This window comes from Arvicanthis niloticus, chromosome 23 (assembly GCF_011762505.2).
Source record: "Arvicanthis niloticus isolate mArvNil1 chromosome 23, mArvNil1.pat.X, whole genome shotgun sequence".
Taxonomy (NCBI): domain Eukaryota; kingdom Metazoa; phylum Chordata; class Mammalia; order Rodentia; family Muridae; genus Arvicanthis; species Arvicanthis niloticus.
In genome coordinates, this window is record NC_133430.1 from 13,204,472 (window position 1) to 13,225,203 (window position 20,732).

The 20,732-nt window shown below is 46.2% G+C and overlaps 1 protein-coding gene across 2 annotated transcripts in view; it reads right to left on the reverse strand.

Moving 5' to 3' along the window:
* The window catches only part of Ak7 (adenylate kinase 7), a 70,074-nt gene that overhangs the window by 10,339 nt on the left and 39,003 nt on the right, over positions 1 to 20,732 (reverse strand). For both annotated transcript variants that reach the window (XM_076921256.1, XM_076921257.1), the window contains 5 exons: positions 20,182 to 20,311; positions 9,060 to 9,188; positions 6,832 to 6,900; positions 4,546 to 4,743; positions 1,649 to 1,869 (listed from right to left, as the gene is read on the reverse strand). In XM_076921256.1, coding sequence (XP_076777371.1) covers positions 1,649 to 1,869; positions 4,546 to 4,743; positions 6,832 to 6,900; positions 9,060 to 9,188; positions 20,182 to 20,311 — 747 coding nt within the window. The remainder of the gene's footprint in view (positions 1 to 1,648; positions 1,870 to 4,545; positions 4,744 to 6,831; positions 6,901 to 9,059; positions 9,189 to 20,181; positions 20,312 to 20,732) is intronic.

Genomic DNA, 20,732 nt, shown 5'->3' on the forward strand with positions numbered 1-20,732 from the left:
ATGCCAGGAAAAGTCAGGGAGAGATAAATACATAAAAGCTATGGTACATCAGATACCAGGAAGGTAAGGAAGAAAGAAGGAGAAGCATAAAGGGGGTGCTATGGAGAAAGGCCAGAGTGGGTATTTTCCATGTGGTGGCAAGGGAGATGTGGAGAGCCTTTGGGGCAGCTTGGCAGGAATCTGACATTGGCCAAGGACAAGGAAATGGCCTTCAGGCAGGAATCTGACATCAAGGCCACAACAAGTAAGTAAGTTCCTGCGGGAATCTAAATCTTAGGCTACAACAAAGTAGGCCTCAGGCATGAATATGACTGTGGGCTAGGACCCAGAGAAGTAGGCTCAGATATTTTGGTCATCCTGACAAGCCCTTAGAAACAGTGATCACAGGAGTGATCATGGGACCGTGCTTATTGCCTTGCTTGTTCCTAGACTATTTGCATTTATTGTATTGCTAGTTCCCCCAACCTAGAACTGACCTAAACACTTGCATGTAATTAAAACGGTATAAAAGCAAATTGGGAAAAAATAAACCTGCCTTCCGTCTCAGAATTGGCTGGGGTCACGCTACAACGTTGTTTAATCGTCCTTTTTCCCTTTAATCCTCACTCCTGTGTTGGAGAACCTTTTGACTGACTGGGCTGGCCTGGGCAGGCGTCTCTTGTCAGTAAAGACATAAGGCGAATAAGGAAGATGAGGGAAGACTACAGTCTTTGAGATCAGTCTATTAGAGGCACCCCGGTCACGCTGGACCTTGTGCACTACAGGAAGTAGTACTGACTTTTATCCAGTGGGGCTGGGAAGCCCAACAGGAATGCCAACAGATGGCTATGCTGGCTGAGCGTTCTGGAAGCTTCCTCCGGAAGAAGTGTGAACAATGACCACACAGCATGAGGGTTGACCTTGTAAATCTAGCAAGATTCACTGACGGGAGCCAGACGTGGTGGCTTGCAAGTGTAATGCCAAGCAGCTGGAAGGGTAAGGCAGGAGGATTGCCATGAATTTGAGGCCATTCTGATCTACATGGTGAGTGACAGGTCAGCCGGGGCCACGCCGTGAGAGCTTGTCTCCAAACAAACAGAAAGCGATCTTGGCCAGAAGTGGAGAGACCAATGAGAGTGCCAATTCTGGAGATAGAATCATTAATGTCTTGATGACCGAGCAGAGTGCGGCCACCTGCCTAAGTTAGACAGAGGAAGGAGAATCAGACCACAGGGCCATCACAGGAATGGCATCGTGTACATTGTGTATACAATGTTATACATTTGTGTGTGTGTGTGTGTGTGATATAATATGCTTTTAATCATTTTATTGCTATTTTGTGTGTACAGGTATTTGCCTGAATGTACTTGCCTGAATGTATGTCACATGCATGCAGTGCCCATGGAGGCCAGCAGAGGGCGTCAGATGCCCTGGAACTGGAGCCACAGACTGTTGTGAGCCTGTGCGTGGGTGCTGGGAGTCAACACCCGGTTGCTCTGGGAGGACAGCTGGCGCTTTTTACTCACGGAGCCATCGGCAGCCCGTATCATGGACACTTATGGCAGTGGTATTTATGGGTACCCAGTAAAATACCACAGATGCCTTCCTTTCAATGGCGCGTGGAGCATCTCCATGCTGGCCTAAGTGACTTGCTCAACCCTACACTCACCCACTCCTCCCAGCGGGCTATCTTCTCCGCCATCTCCATGGCCTCCTTGTGTTCACGTTCTGCCGTCTGAGCAGCCTCCTTGGCCAGGCGTTCCTCCGCAGCTTTCTTCTCCTCTTCTGCCTTTTCTTCGTCTGTTAAGCCATAATTCCGAGGCTCCCCGATCTCTTTGATGAGCTGTTTGATGGCAAGCCTGTTCTGGGCATCTTCAAGTTTTCCTACGTCTTTAAATACCAGAAGAGAAAAGATCTGCACATAGATCCTAGATGTGTCTTCGATTAGAACTACACTCTTCACAAGGGGGTGCCATGGAAGTAACATTTCCCACTTGGCAGTGAGGGTCAGAGTTCCATTTCTCAAGGGCAACCTCTACAGTGGAGTCTGAGAGTCAGAGGTGGGAGGAATCAGGCTTGTCTCTTACAATTCTTTTTCTGTCTATTTGCAACAAGACTGTACTATCTGGCTGTAAATGGACTGGCACTTACATTGTAGACTAGGCTACTAGGTCTCTGTTCTGAGTGTTAGGGTGACAGGGACACAACACTTATGCCCTTTCTGAGTTCTGGAAGTCACCATCGATCTGAGTGGGCGTGCCTGGGAAGGGACTGTACTAGAGTCTGAATTTGTTTTGCTTTTTGTCTGCGTACATGGTGTGTGTGTTCCATATGTGTGGGCACTCATATGTTATAGGTGCACATAGATATATGTGCACGTGCATGTGGAAGCCTGAGATTGACCTCAGTAGTCTTTAATTGCTCTGAATTTAACCAAGAGCTCACTGATAACAACTAGTTTATCTAGCCTGCTTGCTTAGGTAACCTTCCTTCTACAGCTGAAATCACAGGTGGGCTACCATACCCATAAAGCATTTATGTACAGGCACTACCTTGCTATCGTATGGAACCTTCCCCTTTGCTTTATATTTATTTTTAATGTATGTGGGATGGGGGATATGTGCATGTGTGTGTACATGTCTTCAAAGGGCATACGAGGGCAACTTCCACAGCTGGCTTCCTATGCTTACTTCATGAGAGACCAACCGTTTCTCTTAACTTACATGACTACGACGAAGGTCAGAATCTAGTGTCTGACTAACATTAATGTTGAGGCCAGAGAAACCCACTGGTGCTTCTCAGGTTCTTAGATTGTCTACACAGAATGACAGTAGTGAGTGCACTTGGGTACTGTCTCTTCCAGGTTTTATTTTATTTTTATTACTTTTTTTTTGAGACTGTATCTCTGTGTAGACCAGGCTGTCTTGAAACTCAGAGATCCGCCTGCCTCTGCCTCCTCAGTGCCGAGATTAAAGGGGTGCATCACCACTGTCTGGCTTGGTTTATTTTATTTTCAAGACAGAGTTTGGATATACAGTCCTGGCTGGCTTTGAACTTGTGATCTGGATGCTAAGAACTAAAGCCTTAATGGACTAGGAGGATAGCTCAATGATAAAGCATTTGCCTAGCAGGCACGAGGCCCTGGGCTTGATTCCCTATGCAATGAAGATAACAATAAAGACCACTGAAAGACCAAGAATGTTCTGTCTGCCACCTCTTCACTGCCTAACCTATGACAATGAACTGTCCAGGTGTCCAGTGCTGCATGCACACTGCAGGAGTAATGACAACCTTTGTGTCACTGGTGCTGGGAAACGCTCTGAAAGGCTCTATTTGTGGAAACTCTGCTTGCTCATGGGGAGCAGCTGTAGATATCTACCCAACCTAAACTGACAGAGTTGCCTTTCTCGGAGTGTGTGGGATGGGGGTAGAGTCTAGTCTTTCCTGAACATGGCTTGCAGTGGAACTTGGAAACAGTAGGACCCTAGTGGGGTGGCCAGAACCCCAGAAAAGCATGCTGGTCTAAAGAGGCTGAAGATCCAAAGAGAGAATGGATCTGGGGAAACAGTGGGAAAGAGTGATATCTAAAATAGATAGATAGATAGATAGATAGATAGATAGATAGATAGATATGGATGATGAATGATAGATGAAGGATGGGTAGGTGGGTGGATGGATGGATGGATGGATGAATGGGTGATAGATGGATAGTGGGTGGATGGGTGGGTAGATGGATGGATGGGTGGATAAATGGGTGATAGATGTATGGATGGGTGATGGATGAATGAATGGATGGGTGGATGGATGGATGGATGGATGGGTGGGTGGATGGATGAATGGGGGATGGATGGATGGGTGGGTGGGTGGGTGGATGGATGGGTGGATAAATGGGTGATAGATGTATGGATGGGTGATGGATGAATGAATGGATGGGTGGGTGGATGGATGGATGGGGGATGGATGGATGGGTGGGTGGGTGGGTGGATGGATGGGTGGATAAATGGGTGATAGATGGATGGATGAATGGATGGATGGGTGGGTGGATGATGGATGGATCCAGGCCCCTTCCTAGGGTCTACTCAGATCCTCTTGAGGTCCTGCATTTCTGACTATGAGGCATCCCTCACCTAGAAGGATCTCTTCCTTTGCTCTTATGTCATGCCCCTGTTGTTGGTGTGGAGGTGAAGCCAAATGCCAGACATGGGCAATGAACAGGGCAGGGCAGAAGGTGGGCATGAAGTCACTGCCCAGTCATGCCTCCCGTCCTTCCTGCTGTTAATGCTTCTCTCCCAGGCCTTCCTGATCTTTCTATCAATACTTTTAGGGATGTTCCCCACTCTCCCATAGTTCTCTAATTAAGTACAAATGTTCAAGTGTACACGTGAAATGTGCCTGACTTGCAAGCCCCAATCACTGCCCACTGGGAAACAGGAAGAAGAGACAGGTGGGCTGTCCCCTCAAGGTGGCTTCCCGAACTCTTATCAGGCACACTTTAAACCCGGGTCCTCCCTCAGCCCCACAGTCCCAGTGCCACGTGTACCAGGGGTCTTGAAGGTCACTTCGTACCAATATGTATCGGGTGAATTTCAATTTCGTCAAAGTAGTTGAAGACCGTCTCATCATCTGTATTGATGTCCCGGTAGTTGCTCAGAGCCCGGAGGAATCGGTCCTGGCTGTAGTGGGTACCTGCCACCACGCTCTCCGGGAGGTTCATCACCCGCTCCTTCAGAAACTCATCAGAGGCATCCAGACCACACACAAATTCTGGGGAAAGGAGAGAAAATGCTGGGATCAGCACAGCAGAGTTGGGACGGATGGCCATGGCTAACCATGTCTGGCCCACAGACACAGGACAGGAGATGCAAAATAAGGTTTTACAGTTGTTTTTCTGGATTTTTGCTTGTTTTTCCTTTTTTGTTGTTTTTATTTTTAGTTACATATGTGTCAGTGTGTATGTATGCCATGTGTGAGCAGTGATCAGAGCCCAGAGAGGAGCACTGGATCTACTAGTGCTGGGGTGAGCAACCCAGTGTGGTGCTGGGAACCAAACTCAGACCCTCTGAAAGAGCAGCAAGAACCCTGTATTAGTTACTTTCTGTCTCTGGGATAGAACACCAGGACCAAGGCGACTTATGAGACTTATGAGAGGAAGGCTTATTTGGGCTATGGTTCCTGAGGGACGGGAGATCATCACTGCCATGAGAAGGGCCGGGCATGGCAGCTGGAGCAGCAAGCTCAGAGAGAGAGACAGACAGACACAAACACAGATACATACATAGAGAAACAGAGACAGGACAGAGAGAGACATACAGAGAGAGACAAGAGGACAGAGAGACACTTAGACGCACACATACACACGGACACACACACACATTCAGAGACAGAGAGTAAGAGACAGAAAGACAGGACAGAAAGACACAGACACACACACACAGAGAGACAAACACAGACACACACACAGAGAAACAGAGACTGAGAGACAGAAAGACAGGACAGAGAGACAAAGAGAGACAGAGGACAGAGAGACACACACTCAGAGACAGATAGTGAGAGATAGAAAGACAGAACAGAGACACAGAGACAGACTCACATATACACATACACACAAAGAGAGAGAGCACATGAACTGGGACAGAGACACAGACAGAGGACAAAGACAGACACAGAAACAGACACACACAAACACACACACACACACACAAATGTATCTTAACTCTTAAAGGCTGTCTTGCCATCAGTGTCATACTGCCTCCAAAGAGGCACAGCTCTGAGTGTTCAAACGCATGGTCTATGGAGACGATCTCTTTCAAACTCACCGTCAGCTCTTAACCTGAGCCATCACTCAGCCCTCAGTGAGGTTTGATCATGCTCAGTGCTTGAGCCATTTTGAACAGAATTGCCTCCAGTTGCCTCCATGACTCAAATAGGCTTTACCATGGAAAATGAACTCCCCAGAGGCCTTTCACGATCCTAAACCAGGCAGCCCGGGGCTTTAAAAGCAATTAACTTCATTCCTTCTTTTTCTAAAGTGTATGTCTACATGAAGGAGGTATCTGAGAAAGCCTTTTGGGCATTTCATGTTTCTGTCACTGGTTCTAGAGCCCACAATACTCTCATTCCTGGCCTAGCGAGATAACTCAGCAGCTAAGAATGCTTGTTGGAGCCTGGCGATGGTGGTGCATATCTTTGATGCCAGTGCTTGGGACACAGAAGCAGGCAGATCTTTCTGAGTTCAAGGCCAGCCTGATCTACATTTTAAGTTCTAGGGAGGTCAGGACTACAAAGAAAGACCCTGCCTCCAAAATACATATATACACACTCTTTCAAAGGGAGCACAGTTCTAGTTCCAGGGTTTGGCCCCCAGCCTGACCTGAGCAGTCCAAAGCTCTCTAGCTCCTGGGATCCATGCTTCTGGACTCTGAGGGGCCCTAAACACATGTGCACGTACCCACACACAAACACACATGCATAGGTATCACTAAAAAGAAAGTAAACCTTTAAAAAAAAATTCTTCCCTGAAGATAAGTTCAATCCCCAGCACCCAAGAGAAAAGACCGGTGTGGTGTCACCCACTAAATGTACTGAGGAGACAGAGGCAGGGGATGCTCTGGTGCTTGCTGGCCAGACAGCCTGGCTGAATTGGTAACTGCCAAGTTTGATGAGGGATGCTATCTCACAAAATAAGGTAGGTTGCTCCTGAAAAATGGCACCTAAGGTTGACCTTGACTCTCATAGGCGTGTGTCTACATGTGCATGCCTATATATACCCAGAGTTGCACATACACACACACACAAACACACACACACACACACACAGGCACACACACTATTGGAGAGATATTTTCAACTCACCAGGTGTAATTAATTTATCATAGGGAAACATTTTGCCTCTGATTTCTTCTTCTTCTTCCTCATCTTCCTCTAGTAAAACAAAAATGTATGTGGTTATGCCTTTTTACCGAATTACTAGGGGGGTCACAAGAAAAGTTTAAATACTCGTTTTTAATTAGAAAAACATTTTTGGCTTTTCGAGACAAGGCTCACACTGTAGCATAGGCTGGACTTGAGCTCACAGCACTTCTTCTGCCTCAGCCTCTCATTATGGAGCCCAGGCTAGCCTTAAACTTGCAAACTTCTGGCCTCTTCCTCCCCTGTACTGAGATTACAGGGATATGCCATCTAGGCCTGGCTTCAGATGGCATACTGTGAACATACATGTGTACATATTTGTATGGATGTATACATATGTGACGCTGTGTGATCATGTATGTGGAGGCCTGAGGTATATGTGGGGTGCCTTCTTCCATCACTTTTTACCTTATTTTTAGGAGACAGTGTCTTTCGTGGAACCTAGCACTCACCGATTTGGCTAGACTGGCTGGTCATCAGGCTCCAAGAGTCTGTATACCACCACAGTAGAGTTATAGCCACAAGCCAGCATGCCCAGCTGGCTTTCGGAGCATGGCAAGCACTTTATGGACTGAGCTGTATCCCCAGCCGCCATATTTTAACTAGCAATCATTAATGGAAAGCAGCCATAAACAGAACATTGAGCTTAGAAGTCATCTCATAACTCTACCCAGTGTCGACAAACTGATAAAGGCATTGTGGTCTGGGTAAACAGTGGAATACTATTCCACCTTAAAAAGGAGGGGCAGTATGTGTAGACTATTCCACCTTAAAAAGGAGGGGCAACGGCATGAGCAAACTTGAGGACCACAGCTAAATGAAATACGCCAGTAACAGGAGAACAATCATTGGGTGATTCCCACATTGTGTGTGTGTGTGTGGGGGGGGGAGGTTGAGGGCTGAAACACGCAAAGTCACAGAAGAAAACTGGCCTGGTGTTTTTGTTTCTCAAAAAAAAAAGAGAAACAAACAAACACACCCATATAAAATAGAAATCGATGATTGCTGTCAAGAAGAGTGGCACTGGAAGCTACCGTGACTGTAAGCAGTTGTATAGAGTTAAAGATGTACATATAATCATCGGTGGCATGAAGCCACCATCTTGGACCGAGTGGATGGCAGCAGCCAAGGACAGTGGAGCTGTCATCTGTCACGTGTGGACAGTTACTCTGACAGACATGGGAGGAGTCACATCTAGGTTGGGACACTAGGGTGGAAATCCCCTTGTCACAGGTGCTCAGGCTCCTGCGTTGTCTATAACTTGAAGGATGTTTACTGTCCTAGTGTCAGAGGATCTAACTTATACCAAAAGACAAGCAAATAAGAGGGTACAGGGTACAACTTTAAGAGGGTAGATTTGGGGGTGGGTGAGTTTCAAGATAGGGTTTCTCTATGTAGCCCTGGCTGTCCCGGAGTGTCATCTGTAGACCAAGCTGGCCTCGAACTCAGAGATCCTCTACCTCCGGGTGCTGGGATTTAAAGGTGTGTGTTACCATGCCGAGCTAGGAGGTAGGTCTTATGCTCAGTGTTTGTGCTACAATAAAACAAAACTAGAGAACAAGAGGTTTGCAGAGATGGCTCTGCAGAGAAAAGGTGCTCGGTACTAAGTTCCACGCCTCAAATTCGGTCCCTGGAATTTATGTGGTGGGAGGAGAAAATCTATTCCTGCAGCCTCTGACTTACACACACACACACACACACACACACACACACACACACACACACAAGCCACCGCACGATTACCTCAAAAACTCTCTACAGTAAATAAATGCAATAAATTTAAAAAAGAAAGAAACTTAGAGGCCATAAGCCGAGTACCGCAAACCAAGCCGAGCATGGCAGTGGGCACAGCGTGCTGTGGCTGGAATCCAAGCACTTGGAGGCAGAGGCAAGAGGTTGAGAGAAGTTCAAGGTCACTCACTGCTACATAGTTCAAGAGTTCAAAGTCAGCCTGAGCTTCTCAGAAAATAAAACGTAGAAAAGAGTCAGAAATAAGTCTCTCCTGTTTTTCAATTAACTGGGTAAATATTTCCCCAACAATAAGACTGTAAAAAAATAAATAAATAAAAGCAAGGTAAATTAGAAACACAGATTTAAGAAGACCAACAAAATGACAAGATTCCAACTTAAGAGAGTGTTGAACTCAGAACAGAGAGAGCACCCACACTTACGGTTGAATAGGTCTTTTGCTTGATCATAGGTCTTTGGGAAGCCATCCAAAACATAACCTTGGTTCCTGCAAGGCATAGATTTGAGCTTTTCTTTCACAAATCGAATTATATATTGGTCTTCTAGTCGACCTGATTGAAAAACAAAGCATACATATATAAGTTACTGATTGAAAAACTAAACAAAACATACACATATAAGTTACCGCAACACACGCTCCATACAGGTGAGGATGCTCTAAACTCCGGAGACCACTGCATGGGCGGACATGTCATTGAAGACTCCCATTCTTTTGCAAAGTTAAAGCAGGGGCGAGCTGAGCTACAGGAAAGAGTGAGCAGGGGCAGGGGCTGCTTGGGAAACCATCTGTGACATAGCCCGTGTGACATCGTGCTCTGTGGGGTCAAGTCCTGCCCGCTAAAAGAATTTCCTCTGGATTTATTTGTTTGTTTGTTTATTCATTTATTTATATTTTGGGTTTTTTCAGACAGGGTTTCTCGGTGGAGCCCTTGACCATCCTGGAACTTGCTTTGTAGACCAGGCTGACCTTGAACTCACAAAGATCTGCCTTCCTTTACCTCCAGGGCGTTGGGATTGAAGGCGTGTGCCACCACTCTGAAGCTTCCTTTTGATCTTTAGTTTATGTGCTGCCGAGTGTGCGGTTGTGCACGCGTGCATGTGTATGTACGTGTTGCTGTGTGCCTGTGTGTGTGCGCGCGCCTGACTGTGTGCATCAAGTGTCTGTGGGGTGGCCTTAGAAGGTATTGGATCCCCTGGAACTGGAGTTCCAGGTGGTTATAAACTGCCTGAGGTCCTGGAACCTCTTCAAGGACAGCACATCCTCTTAAACGCTGAGCCATCTCTCCAGCCCCCCTCCTTTTTATTATTAATGTTTACATGTTATTTATTTTGTGGGTACACGCGTGCCATCGGGTGCATGTTGAGGTCGGAGGACAATTTGTGAGAGTCAGGTCTCTCCTGCTACCTACCACACGGGTCTTAGAGGAGCTAGAACGCAGGCCAGCATCTTGGCTGCAGTTGCCTTTACTCCTGAGTCATCTCACTGACCCTCAGTTCTGACCTTAACATGTCGAGTAAATAAATTATGTTGTGGGAGCCGAGTGAAACAGTATTCCAGTGTTTGATCATACTGTGAACCCCAAGAGTTGCTGGGGGGGAAAAAAAAACCAAAACTACTTCTAGTTGTGGTGTGGCTCAGCCTTAGCACACACCTTTAAATCCCTCTGGCTGGAATACAGACAAGACTTTAGTACACACCTTTAACCCCAAACAATGAAGGTAAAAGTAGTTTTTGGAAGGATGCACCATGTGGGAAAGTGATGTCTAACTGAGTTGCAGATAAGGTGACAAATCAGAGAAAGATTTGACAGAATAGTATATGCCCAACTCTCAAGAGAAGAGAGAGGAAGTGGGAGCTACTTAAGGGGCAGTGCAGAGAGGAAAAGATAAGAAAGAGCAGCCGGGCAGTGGTGGCACACGCCTTTAATCCCAGCACTTGGGAGGCAGAGGCAGGTGGATTTCTGAGTTCAAGGCCAGCCTGGTCTACAGAGTGAGTTCTAGGACAGCCAGGGCTACACAGAGAAACCCTGTCTCGAAAAAAAAAAAAAAAAAAAAATAAAAAAAAAAAAAAAAGAAAGAGCAAAAAAGGAGGAGGCAGTTTTCCTGGGGGCATTTTACAGGTTGAAGAGAGAACAAGCCAGAGAACGAGAAGGAGCTAGAAGATTAGAACAGTTAGTATGAAGAAGTTAGTATGAGGCCAAGCACAGCAAGTCAGGAGAGAAGCCAGATTGAATTAATCTAGAGAGGAGTTTGAACTAGAACAGCTGATTTGAATCAGCCAGCCAGAGTTCAGAAAAAACTAGGAAGGGGTGAGCTTATTCAGCAGTAAGTCTCAGAGGCTGAAAACATTCTAGGCCTAGATAAGATTGTATGGAGGCCAGAAGCTTCTGGGACTAAGCCTTGGAGATGACATTTTTTTTTTTTTTTTTTTTTTTTTTTTTTGGTTTTTTGAGACAGGGTTTCTCTGTGTAGCCCTGGCTGTCCTGGAGCTCACTCTGTAGACCAGGCTGGCCTCGAACTCAGAAATCCGACAGCTTCTGCCTCCCAAGTGCTGGGATTAAAGGCGTGCTCAACCACGCCCTGCGGACATGACAATTATTACAAGAGAACAAAAGTTATTGTTTGAAGCCAGGTAGTGGTGGCCAGCACTTGGGACACTCCTGGCCTCAATCCTTGGGCACAGAAAGCAGCTTCTCAATAAACCTGCCTCTATGTAATCTAGTTTGAATCGGCTTGTCTCAGCAGCGGAGAAATAACCTATCAGCTATACTTTACAATTTTGCTAGTATATGATCCATTGAAGGTACACGTTTAGCCGGGCGGTGGTGGCGCACACCTTTAATCCCAGCACTTGGGAGGCAGAGGCAGGCGGATTTCTGAGTTTGAGGCCAGCCTGGTCTACCGAGTGAGTCCCAGGACAGCCAAGGCTATACAGAGAAACCCTGTCTCGAAAAACCAAAAAAAAAAAAAAAAAAAAAAAAAGAAGGTACACGTTTAGGCTGAGACTCAGTGGCAGAGCATGTGTTCAGCACGGACAAGGCCCTGTGTTTTACATACACACCTCCATCTTATCCATCCCCAACAAAAGGAGGTACTCAGTGAATATTTGCTAGATCTGAAGAGCAAACTCAAACTGACTTTCAAAGGCTTCCCAAAAGGGCTGAGGCCAGAGACTTAGAGGCTCAGCTCCTGCTGGGGACACCCCTGGATTTACTACTCCCAGTACCCCAGCACCCTGAATAATAATTAATAAAATTTGTCCTTAAGGGAAAATGAAGCTGTAGTCAGACTGTGCTCACCCTGCCCCCACCCTCCTCCTCCCTGTCACATTTCTGACCTTTGCCCTTTGGTCAGTTCTTTCTTTAGCGCCAACCTAGAGTTCCTGGAAACTGTTAGGAGAGTCTGAGGGAGGAGTCCGCTCTACAGTGGGCTTGGTAGTTCAGTGGCAGTGTGCTGTGGTTCCCCCTCAGTCCACTACCATCCAGCTATGGCTGTGACCATGCTCAGACACAGCCTGTCTGTCCATGGCTTGATGAGGACTGAAAGCCAGTGTGTTTCCCAAAGCCCCAAAGACGCTTCCAGGGCACACATTGCACCTTCAGCTTACCAGGGATCTGTGACGTGAAATCAATACTTTGGGGTTGCTTGTCATCAGTTTATGAATGACAACAAAAATGATCTCATTAAAATATCTCTCAAGCTGGGTGTGGAGTCACCGTCAGGCTTTGGGGCAGAGGAAGCTGAGACAGGAGAACATGAGTTTGAGTCCAGTCTAGGCTACACCGTGAGTTCCAGGCCAGCCGAGATTTTTATACACACACACACACACGTATTATATATGTATATATATAATATATAACATTATATTATATATGTGTGTGTATATATATATGTGTGTGTGTATGTGTATACGTATACATATATATATATATGTATATTTATATTTATATATATATAAATATATATACATATAAATATATAAATATATATACATATATATATTTTTATATATATATATATATATATATCTAATTAAGAATGAGGTGATAGCCGGGCAGTGGTGGCACATGTCGGGTAGTGGTGGCACACGTCTTTAATCCCAGCACTTGGGAGGCAGAGGCAGGCAGATTTCTGAGTTTGAGGCCAGCCTGGTCTACAGAGTGAGTTCCAGGACAGCCAAGGCTATACAGAGAAACCCTGTCTCGAAACACCAAAAAAAAAAAAAAAAAAAAAAAAAAAAAGAATGAGGTGATTGGGGCTGGAGAGATGTCTCAGTGGTTAAGAGCACTGATTGCTCTTCCAGAGGTCCTGAGTTCAATTCCCAGCAACCACATGGTGGCTCACAACCATCTGCAGTGGGATCAGATGCCCTCTTCTGGTGTGTCTGATAAAACAGCTACAATGAACACATATACATAAAATAAATAAAATCTTTAAAAAAAAAAAAAAAAGAATGAGGTGATAGTCCATTTGACAGTGTTTGCCCAGCACACACTAGGCCCCAGGTTTGATTCCCCAGCACTGCATACAGGTCATGGTGGCACACACCTGTAATCCCAGTACTCAGGAGTGAGGAGCAGGAGGATCAGGAATTCAAGACCACCCTTCACTATATAGTAGTTTGAGGCCAGCCCTGGCTACATGAGACTCTGCCTCAAAATGAACAAACAAAGCAAAGTAAAGCAAAAACCTTTCCTTTCTTCTACTTCCCCATGTCACACATGTCACTGGTAGTAAGGATTCAGAAAATCGTGTCTTTCAGAAACTCAAGTGTCATGCTGAAGTGAACAAGAGGTCAAAGGTATTGTTTAGCAAAAGCTGACTCTCCCAAATGATTCCACACCACTTCCTGTAAGGTTTGTAGTTGGCATAATGAAATAAGTTAAGAAGTAAATCCAAACTTCAAAAAAAAAAAAAAATCAAAGGACTTACTTTTATTTGAACATGGACTTTATTTAAGCAGTTGGTTTTCATTTTCTAGGGTGTCTCTTTATTCATCTCCATTTGGTGTGCATAAAAGTGTGTGTGCGTGCATATGTATGTATGTGCGTATATTGCACTGGTGAGTGTGCCTTTGCATAGAGTCCAGATGAAGATGCTGGGGACCCTGCTCCTTCACTCTCCACCTCACTCCCTTGAGACAGGTTCTCTCACTGGACCTGGAGCGAGCCTGGTAGCCAGCAAGCCCCAGCCACCTTGCCTCTTCATTCGATACCTAGCTCTGGGGTTACAGGCATCTAGCTGAGATTCTCACCCACTCATCTGGTTTGTTTTAAACCCTGAGGGTTGCCTTTATTTTCTGCTCATTCAGAAGAGAGGTGTGTCCAGTAGGTGAGAATGGAGTTCCGGCACCAGTTTTTGGTCACTTTGGAATAGTAGAGGTGTAGCTTGTACCGTGGTTTGAATTGAGGAATGTCCCCCACAGGCATGGATGTTTGAACCCCTGGTCCCCAGTAGGTGGCGCTGTTTGGGTTTGGGAACTATAGGAGGTTGCCAACTTGACAGAGAGAGTACATGACAGAGTGTGGGCTTTGAGTGTTTATAGTCTCATCAGCTCCTTGCTTTCCCTGTATTTCATTCTTGGATCTGAAGATGTAAGCCTTCCACTTCCTGCTCCTGCTGCCACACCTGCTGCTTGCCGTCATGCCTCCCAATAGTCCCCAAGAGAGACTGACTCTTCCTGCTCTGGAACTGTAAGCCCAAGTAAAGTATAAGTTGCCTTGGTCATGGCGTTTCATGACAGCAACAGAAAAGTAATACGGAGGGGTACACTAAGAGATTGCCTACGTGCCTTTCTCTAGTCAACTCTTACCTCCCTAGAGATAATTCATGACCTTTGGACATTGTTGAGCTCTGTCTGAGACAGGAGACTGCCCTTTATGTCTACGTGTTCAGGGATACATGTTACATTGTTCATTTGAGTGTCACAGTACAGTGTATGCAGTGAATGCAGGAAATAGAATGGTAACCATAGAGAAGCAGATAAACGCTTCCAACATGTCTTACTTGTGACAAGAGCACCAAAACTCTGCTTAACAAAAATCGTTCAAATAGAATGTAAACTGTAATCTCTCCATGTTGTGCATGTTTCCCTATATATCTGCCATTTTGTATTTTAAAACAAAATAAAAGCAACATTTATTTTGGAGTCTGGAGAGACACTCAGCAGTTAAGAGCACTGGCTGCCCTTCCGGAGAACCCTGCTTTCTAAGTCTCTAGCACTCATACAGGAGCGGACAACCATCAGCAATTCATGTATAATTTTTTTTATTTAAAGAGATATATATTTTTTTATTTTATGTGAATAGGTGTTTTGCCTGTATGTCTGTATGTATGTGTACCACATAAGTGCTCGGTGCCTGTGGAGGTCAGAAGCAGATGTCAGATCCTCTGAAACTACAGTTATGCAGGGTTGTGAGCTTCTGTGTGGGCACCACTAGGAATTGAGTGAACCCAGGTCTTCTGCGAGAGCAGTCCGTGCTCCCACCCACTGAACCATCTTTCCAGTCCTCTCATTTTGTGTCTCTTGACTCACCTCTCCCACCAACCTTCATTCTTCTCCTCTCTACAACCTCTATGTAGCCCTGGCTGTCCTGAAACTCACTCTGTAGACCAGGCTGGCCTCAAACTCAGAAATCCACCCACCTCTGCCTCCCAAATGCTGGGATTAAAGGCGTGCACCACCACTGCCCGGCTCTTGACTTATTTTTAATAGATGCTCCACAAACAAGATTACAAGGCTCATGCCTGTAATCTCAGCATTCAGAAGGCTAAGTCAGGAGGCTTCCTGAGAGTCTGAGGTTAGCCTGGGCTACATAGTGAGTTCCAAGCCAATCTGGGCTATCCAAAAAGACCCTGTCTTGAAAAGCCTCTAAAGACAAGAGAGCATGCACTTTCCATGTGTGTTGCATCACGTGACTTCCTTTCTTATTTTGCTTAGCAGATGCATTCCTGTTCCTAGAGGAGGGTTAACTTCCTTTTCAAAGATAGAATAAGACTCCTGTGTGTGTGTGTGTGTGTGTGTGTGTGTGTGTGATGTGGGGGGAGGCACATACACAAGCACATGTGTCCAATGTGTCCATGCGTGTGTCCACGTGGACACTGTCAGGTGTCTTCCTCAGTTGCTCTCCATCTTACTTTTTAATTTTTTTTAATTAAAAAACCTTTTAGATTTATTTTGTTGTGAGTGCTTTGCACCAAGTGCATGCTTGGTGCCTGAGAAGGTCAGAAGTGGGCTTTGTATCTCTTGGAACTAGATTTATGGATGGTTGTGAGTCACCATGTGGGTGCTGGGAATCAGATCCAGGTCCTCTGCAAGAACAGGTGTTTTTATCTGCAGAGCCATCGCTCCATCCACTCCACCTGATTTTTATTTTCTTGAGACAGGATCTCTCTACATAGCCCTGGCTGTCCTGGAATTCACCATGTAGACCAGGCTGGCCTCAAACTCAGAGATCCACTTGCCTCTGCCTGCAGAGTGCCAAAATAAAGGTATGTGCCACCACGCTCTGTTTTCTATCTTAGATTTTGAGACAGGGACTCTCACTGAATCTGGAGGTCCCTAATGCGGGTAGCGGGCTAGCCAGTCAGCTCTAGGGATCTATTTGTGCACCAGCCCCCACCCTCCCAGGGTTAGGGCTACAGACGTGTGCCAGGCATCTGAATTCAGGTCTTTGGGTTTGGCAGCAGCAAGTTGTTCATCTGAGCCATCTCCCCAGCCCCCTTTGTGGTTTTAGACAGGGTCTGTCTGTTAACCCCAGGCTATCCTGGAACTCATGGTCCCCCTTCGGCTCCCCCACTTGCCCATCTATGCTTCACTATGCTAGGAATTTCTACAGTGCTTTCCATAAGAGCTGGACTTGTCTGCTTTAAAATGAACGAGTGAAGCCCAACTGGACATAGCTTTTAAATAGCCACCTGGTTTTCTTCTCTCTTAACTTTCAGTCTGTCTTTCCCAATATTAAGAATAATTAAAATGCTGCTGTTAATCCACATTCGTAATTACAAATGTGGGGTTTAAAAGTAGCTGCCAAGGCGAGATTCTCCAGTATCCCGTGCTCAGGGAAGACAGGAAGTGAAGAGGAGCGTGAAGATTTGTTAATTCTTAGTATAAAACTCGCAGATAAACCCCACCAGCCAGACTCTGTTGACACAAGTGAACAGCGTGAGCTTAGAGAATTCATAGCTGAGGCATTCTGGCTGAAGGGCAGGTGGGGGTGGGAGCTGTGACCAGGACCGTGCCTTACTTTCCTGGGGTGGGGGGTGGGAAACTGGTGCTGCTGGAGACCTTGGAACTGAGAGGGTCACGTGAGGGAAGAATATGCTCCCAGGTGTGCTGGACACTTGTCCCTGTAGAGGGTTCAAAGGTCTTGTTTTGTTCAAACATACTCAACGTTGTTCATGTTCTCAGTTCAAGTAAACACAGACAGGAGGGATTTAGGGACAAACTTAATGTCCTAGTTTCTGTTGCTGTGATTAAAATATCATGACGCAAGCAATGTAGGGGAAAATGGTTATTTGGGCTCACAGTTACAGGTTCATGGTTCATCAGTGCAGGGAAACCAAAGTGGCAAGAACTAAAAAGCTAGACACGTCATCCACAGTCAGGAGCAGAGAGAAATGAATGCATGCATGCTTAACTCTTCCTCTATGTTATATGGTCCCGGCCCCTTGCCTAAGGGATGATGCCACCCAGAGTGGGCCTAGTCTTCCCGAACTAATTAACAATCAAGACAATCTTCCACAGACATACCCACAGTCCAACTTGGTCTGGGGAATCCCTAACTAGGACTCTCATCCTGGGTGATTCTAGGTTGTGCCAAGTTGACAATTAAAACTAATCATCGTACTTGAGAAACGGAAGACCTTCCTAGAGTAAGAGAAGACCAGATAAACACCTCTAATTTTGTAGGAAGTGAGGATGCGCATTGAGGTGCCAACTAGGAGAGGTTGTGGCAAAAGAATAGTGAATTTGAGAATAGACTAGGCTACACAAGGAGACCCTATCTCAAAACACCAAAATAAATCAATAAAGAGACAATGTTTGTCTCACTCTGTAGGTTGAGTATGGGATGTCTAGGCCTCTTCTCTAGAGCCTGCACAGTTCACTGTGACCTGTTTGGGCTCCTAATCCCCAGCCATAATGTCCTTACTGTCTCTAAACATTCCATTCAGCAGATTCTTTCCATAGTTCCTTCCCATGGAATGCCTTATCTTGAGAGATTTCCCTCCCCTGCCCAAGGTGGGAGAGAACAATGGCTGAGGAGAAAGACAGTCTCTAAAACCAGACTATGGTTCCAAAAGGTCTTGTGGCAAGGCAGAGGCCTCACTGTGTCTTCAAATATTAGCCTGTTTCTGTGGTGGTCCCATTCCCCTTGGGTAAATTTCTATTTAAACTTCATTTGTTCATGGGCACAGCAAGGCAGAAAGGAGACCAGGTCAGCTGGTTACACTTAGGTATGTATGTTCAAACCTGCTCTCTTCCAGATCAGCCCAGCCCATGACAAGAGGGAAAGAGGTAACCTGGACTTAAGAGAGAGGCTAGGAGGACCAAAGATCTTACAAGGCAGGGGGATGTAACTAGACACTTAAGGGCTGGAACTAGGGTCTGTTCTCTGCAAGCAGATCAAAGAGCCCCTGGCAGTGGTGTGTCCCCTGTGTGGGATACTACACAGGTGACCTGGATGCTTTGTAGTCAGTGCAACAGCTGAGCTAGCGGTACTTAAGAAACTGCTTTTGCTTAAAACACACTGCCTCCTCACTTGGGCCCACAAAGTAACTAAAAGTGGACTGGAGGGCAGGCATCACTGCAGTCACTGCTCCTCCGTCCTCTGTACTTTAGGTCAGACCCCCCTGAACTCTGCAGATAGACGTGTTAGACCATGTTAGACCACTCAGGGAACTCCTCTAAAGCCTGCCATGCCAATCTCCCCAACACACACACACACACACACACACACACACACACACACGTCACCCCACCCCCAGTCTGAGGACACGGTGATAACAGAGGTTGCCCTGAGCCTGCAGTCTCCTTGGATTTGAAAACACCAGAACCTCACAGACAGACCTCAGAGATCGGCCCAAAGCCTGAACCACCATTTCTTGGGAATGGGTTTGTCTCTCTGGAGACAAAGATTTCCCCATTGTGTCCTAAAGAACTGGATTTGGATGATCTGCTGGGCTTCATGGTGATCAAGGCTATAAGCATGCATACCCCTCACCCTGCCCTCGTCTTCTCTTGCTATAAAGTTGTGTTAGTAGCTGGAAGATGAACTGTTCGTTTTCTATCTGCCCCCAAAGGGCCACTGTGATGTAAACTCTTTCCTGCCTTTTCACAGTTGTTACCTCTGGGGCAGGTGGCAGGTGTTGGAACCCCTAAGGTTGGTGTCTGCTGGCGACTCTTGTTTCATTAGGGTTGGGGATCAGATTCCCAACCACTGTGGAGATGTTCAGCCGGGAGGCGTTCCATCTTGGTGCCAGAGGTGTGGTGTTGCAGAAGAAATCTCTAAGGCCGAAGTTCTCAACCTGTGCATTCTGATCCCTTTTGGGGGTTCAACGACCATTTCACAGGGGTCACATGACGGTTATCCTGCATGTCAGATGTTTACGGTATGACTCATAACCGTAGCAAAATTACAGTTATGAAGTAGCAAGCAATGATGATTTTATGGTTGGGGGGAGGGGTCACCACATCATGAGGAACTGTATTAAAGGGGCACAACATCAGGAAGGTTGAGAACCACTGACCTAGAGGGTCAAGGAGGACAGTCAGGGTCTATGCCACAGGACACACCCCACACCAAAAAGAGCAGCAAGCTTCCAGTGCATTCTGCCATCTGAGGACACTGTGTCCTTGTTACCTAGTGCCCACTTAGCCTCCATGCAACCCCGGGGCATTGGAAATCGCCACTGACAAGAGCAGAGTAAGGGAGAAGAAAGCAAGGAAGCCACTTGAGGTGGGAGTCCCAAACATTGACTATATGCAGCTTGGTCTGTGTGCGGATGTTAGAATTTCTGCACTAAAGTAAGATCATGTACTTTGATCACGTATCATGTGCTTCACAGCAAGGGGCCCTGAGAACACTAAGAAACGGTTCTATCGCAACGCTACACTGCCAACTCCTGATTAATATTTTAAATTAGGGGATTATCAGATAGTCACCAAATCATTTTTTTTTTTTGGAAAATGAGATAAAGAATTATATATCTTTTGGTTATTATGTTTTGTATACCACAGGACACGGTAGAAAGATTTTTTTCTCTGTGTGTGTGTGTGTGTGTGTACATTTGCACACAATAGGGCAGTGCCTGCGCAGTCCAGAGGTTATCAGATCCCCTGGAGCTAGAGTTATAGGTTATGACATGGGAGTGTGGGTGCTGGGAACCACACTAGGATCCTCTGGGAAAACAAGACAAAGCTCTTGAGAACTGAGTATCTTTCCAGCCTGCAGACAGCATTTTAGAACCAAAGCGGAAGTTAAAGCCGTTCCCGTTCCCGGCAGCCTGACACAGCCCTCGCCCCACCGGCTCTCTGGGCGTCACCTGCGTTCTGCTCCATGCTTTCCTTGATGCCATCGAGGAGCTCCTGGGCGTCCTCCATGTTCTCTTCCTCCTCCTCCTCTTCACCTTCCTCTTCTCCTTCCGTTGACTCCTTGGGCGCCACAATCGCCTCCTGCATGCCACGAGGGTAATCAGGCTGACTACCCCTGGCGCTGAGGGTGCCACTAGTCATCTGGCTCGGGAGCCTGGGAAATCTGCGGGACGTGTGCATCTCCCAAGATGGATAAGGGCCTTAAGGCTTTCTTTAACTCTACTTATTTTATTTTATTTTTGCCCTTGAGGCAGGGTCTCAGTATAAGTAGTTATAAGCGAGTGCTATTAACCTCTGAGCTATCTCTCCAGCACCTAATGTGTACCTTACTTGAAGGAAACACATTTTATAAAACTCAAGATTTTTAGACCAGGGTGTAGCTATGTGGTACATCACATGCTTAGCATGTACAAAGCCCTGGATTCCATTCCCAGCACCCCCTAAAATGACCTTTCATAATTACTTATAGATGCATACCTTGTCTTTACCATTCCTAACAAAA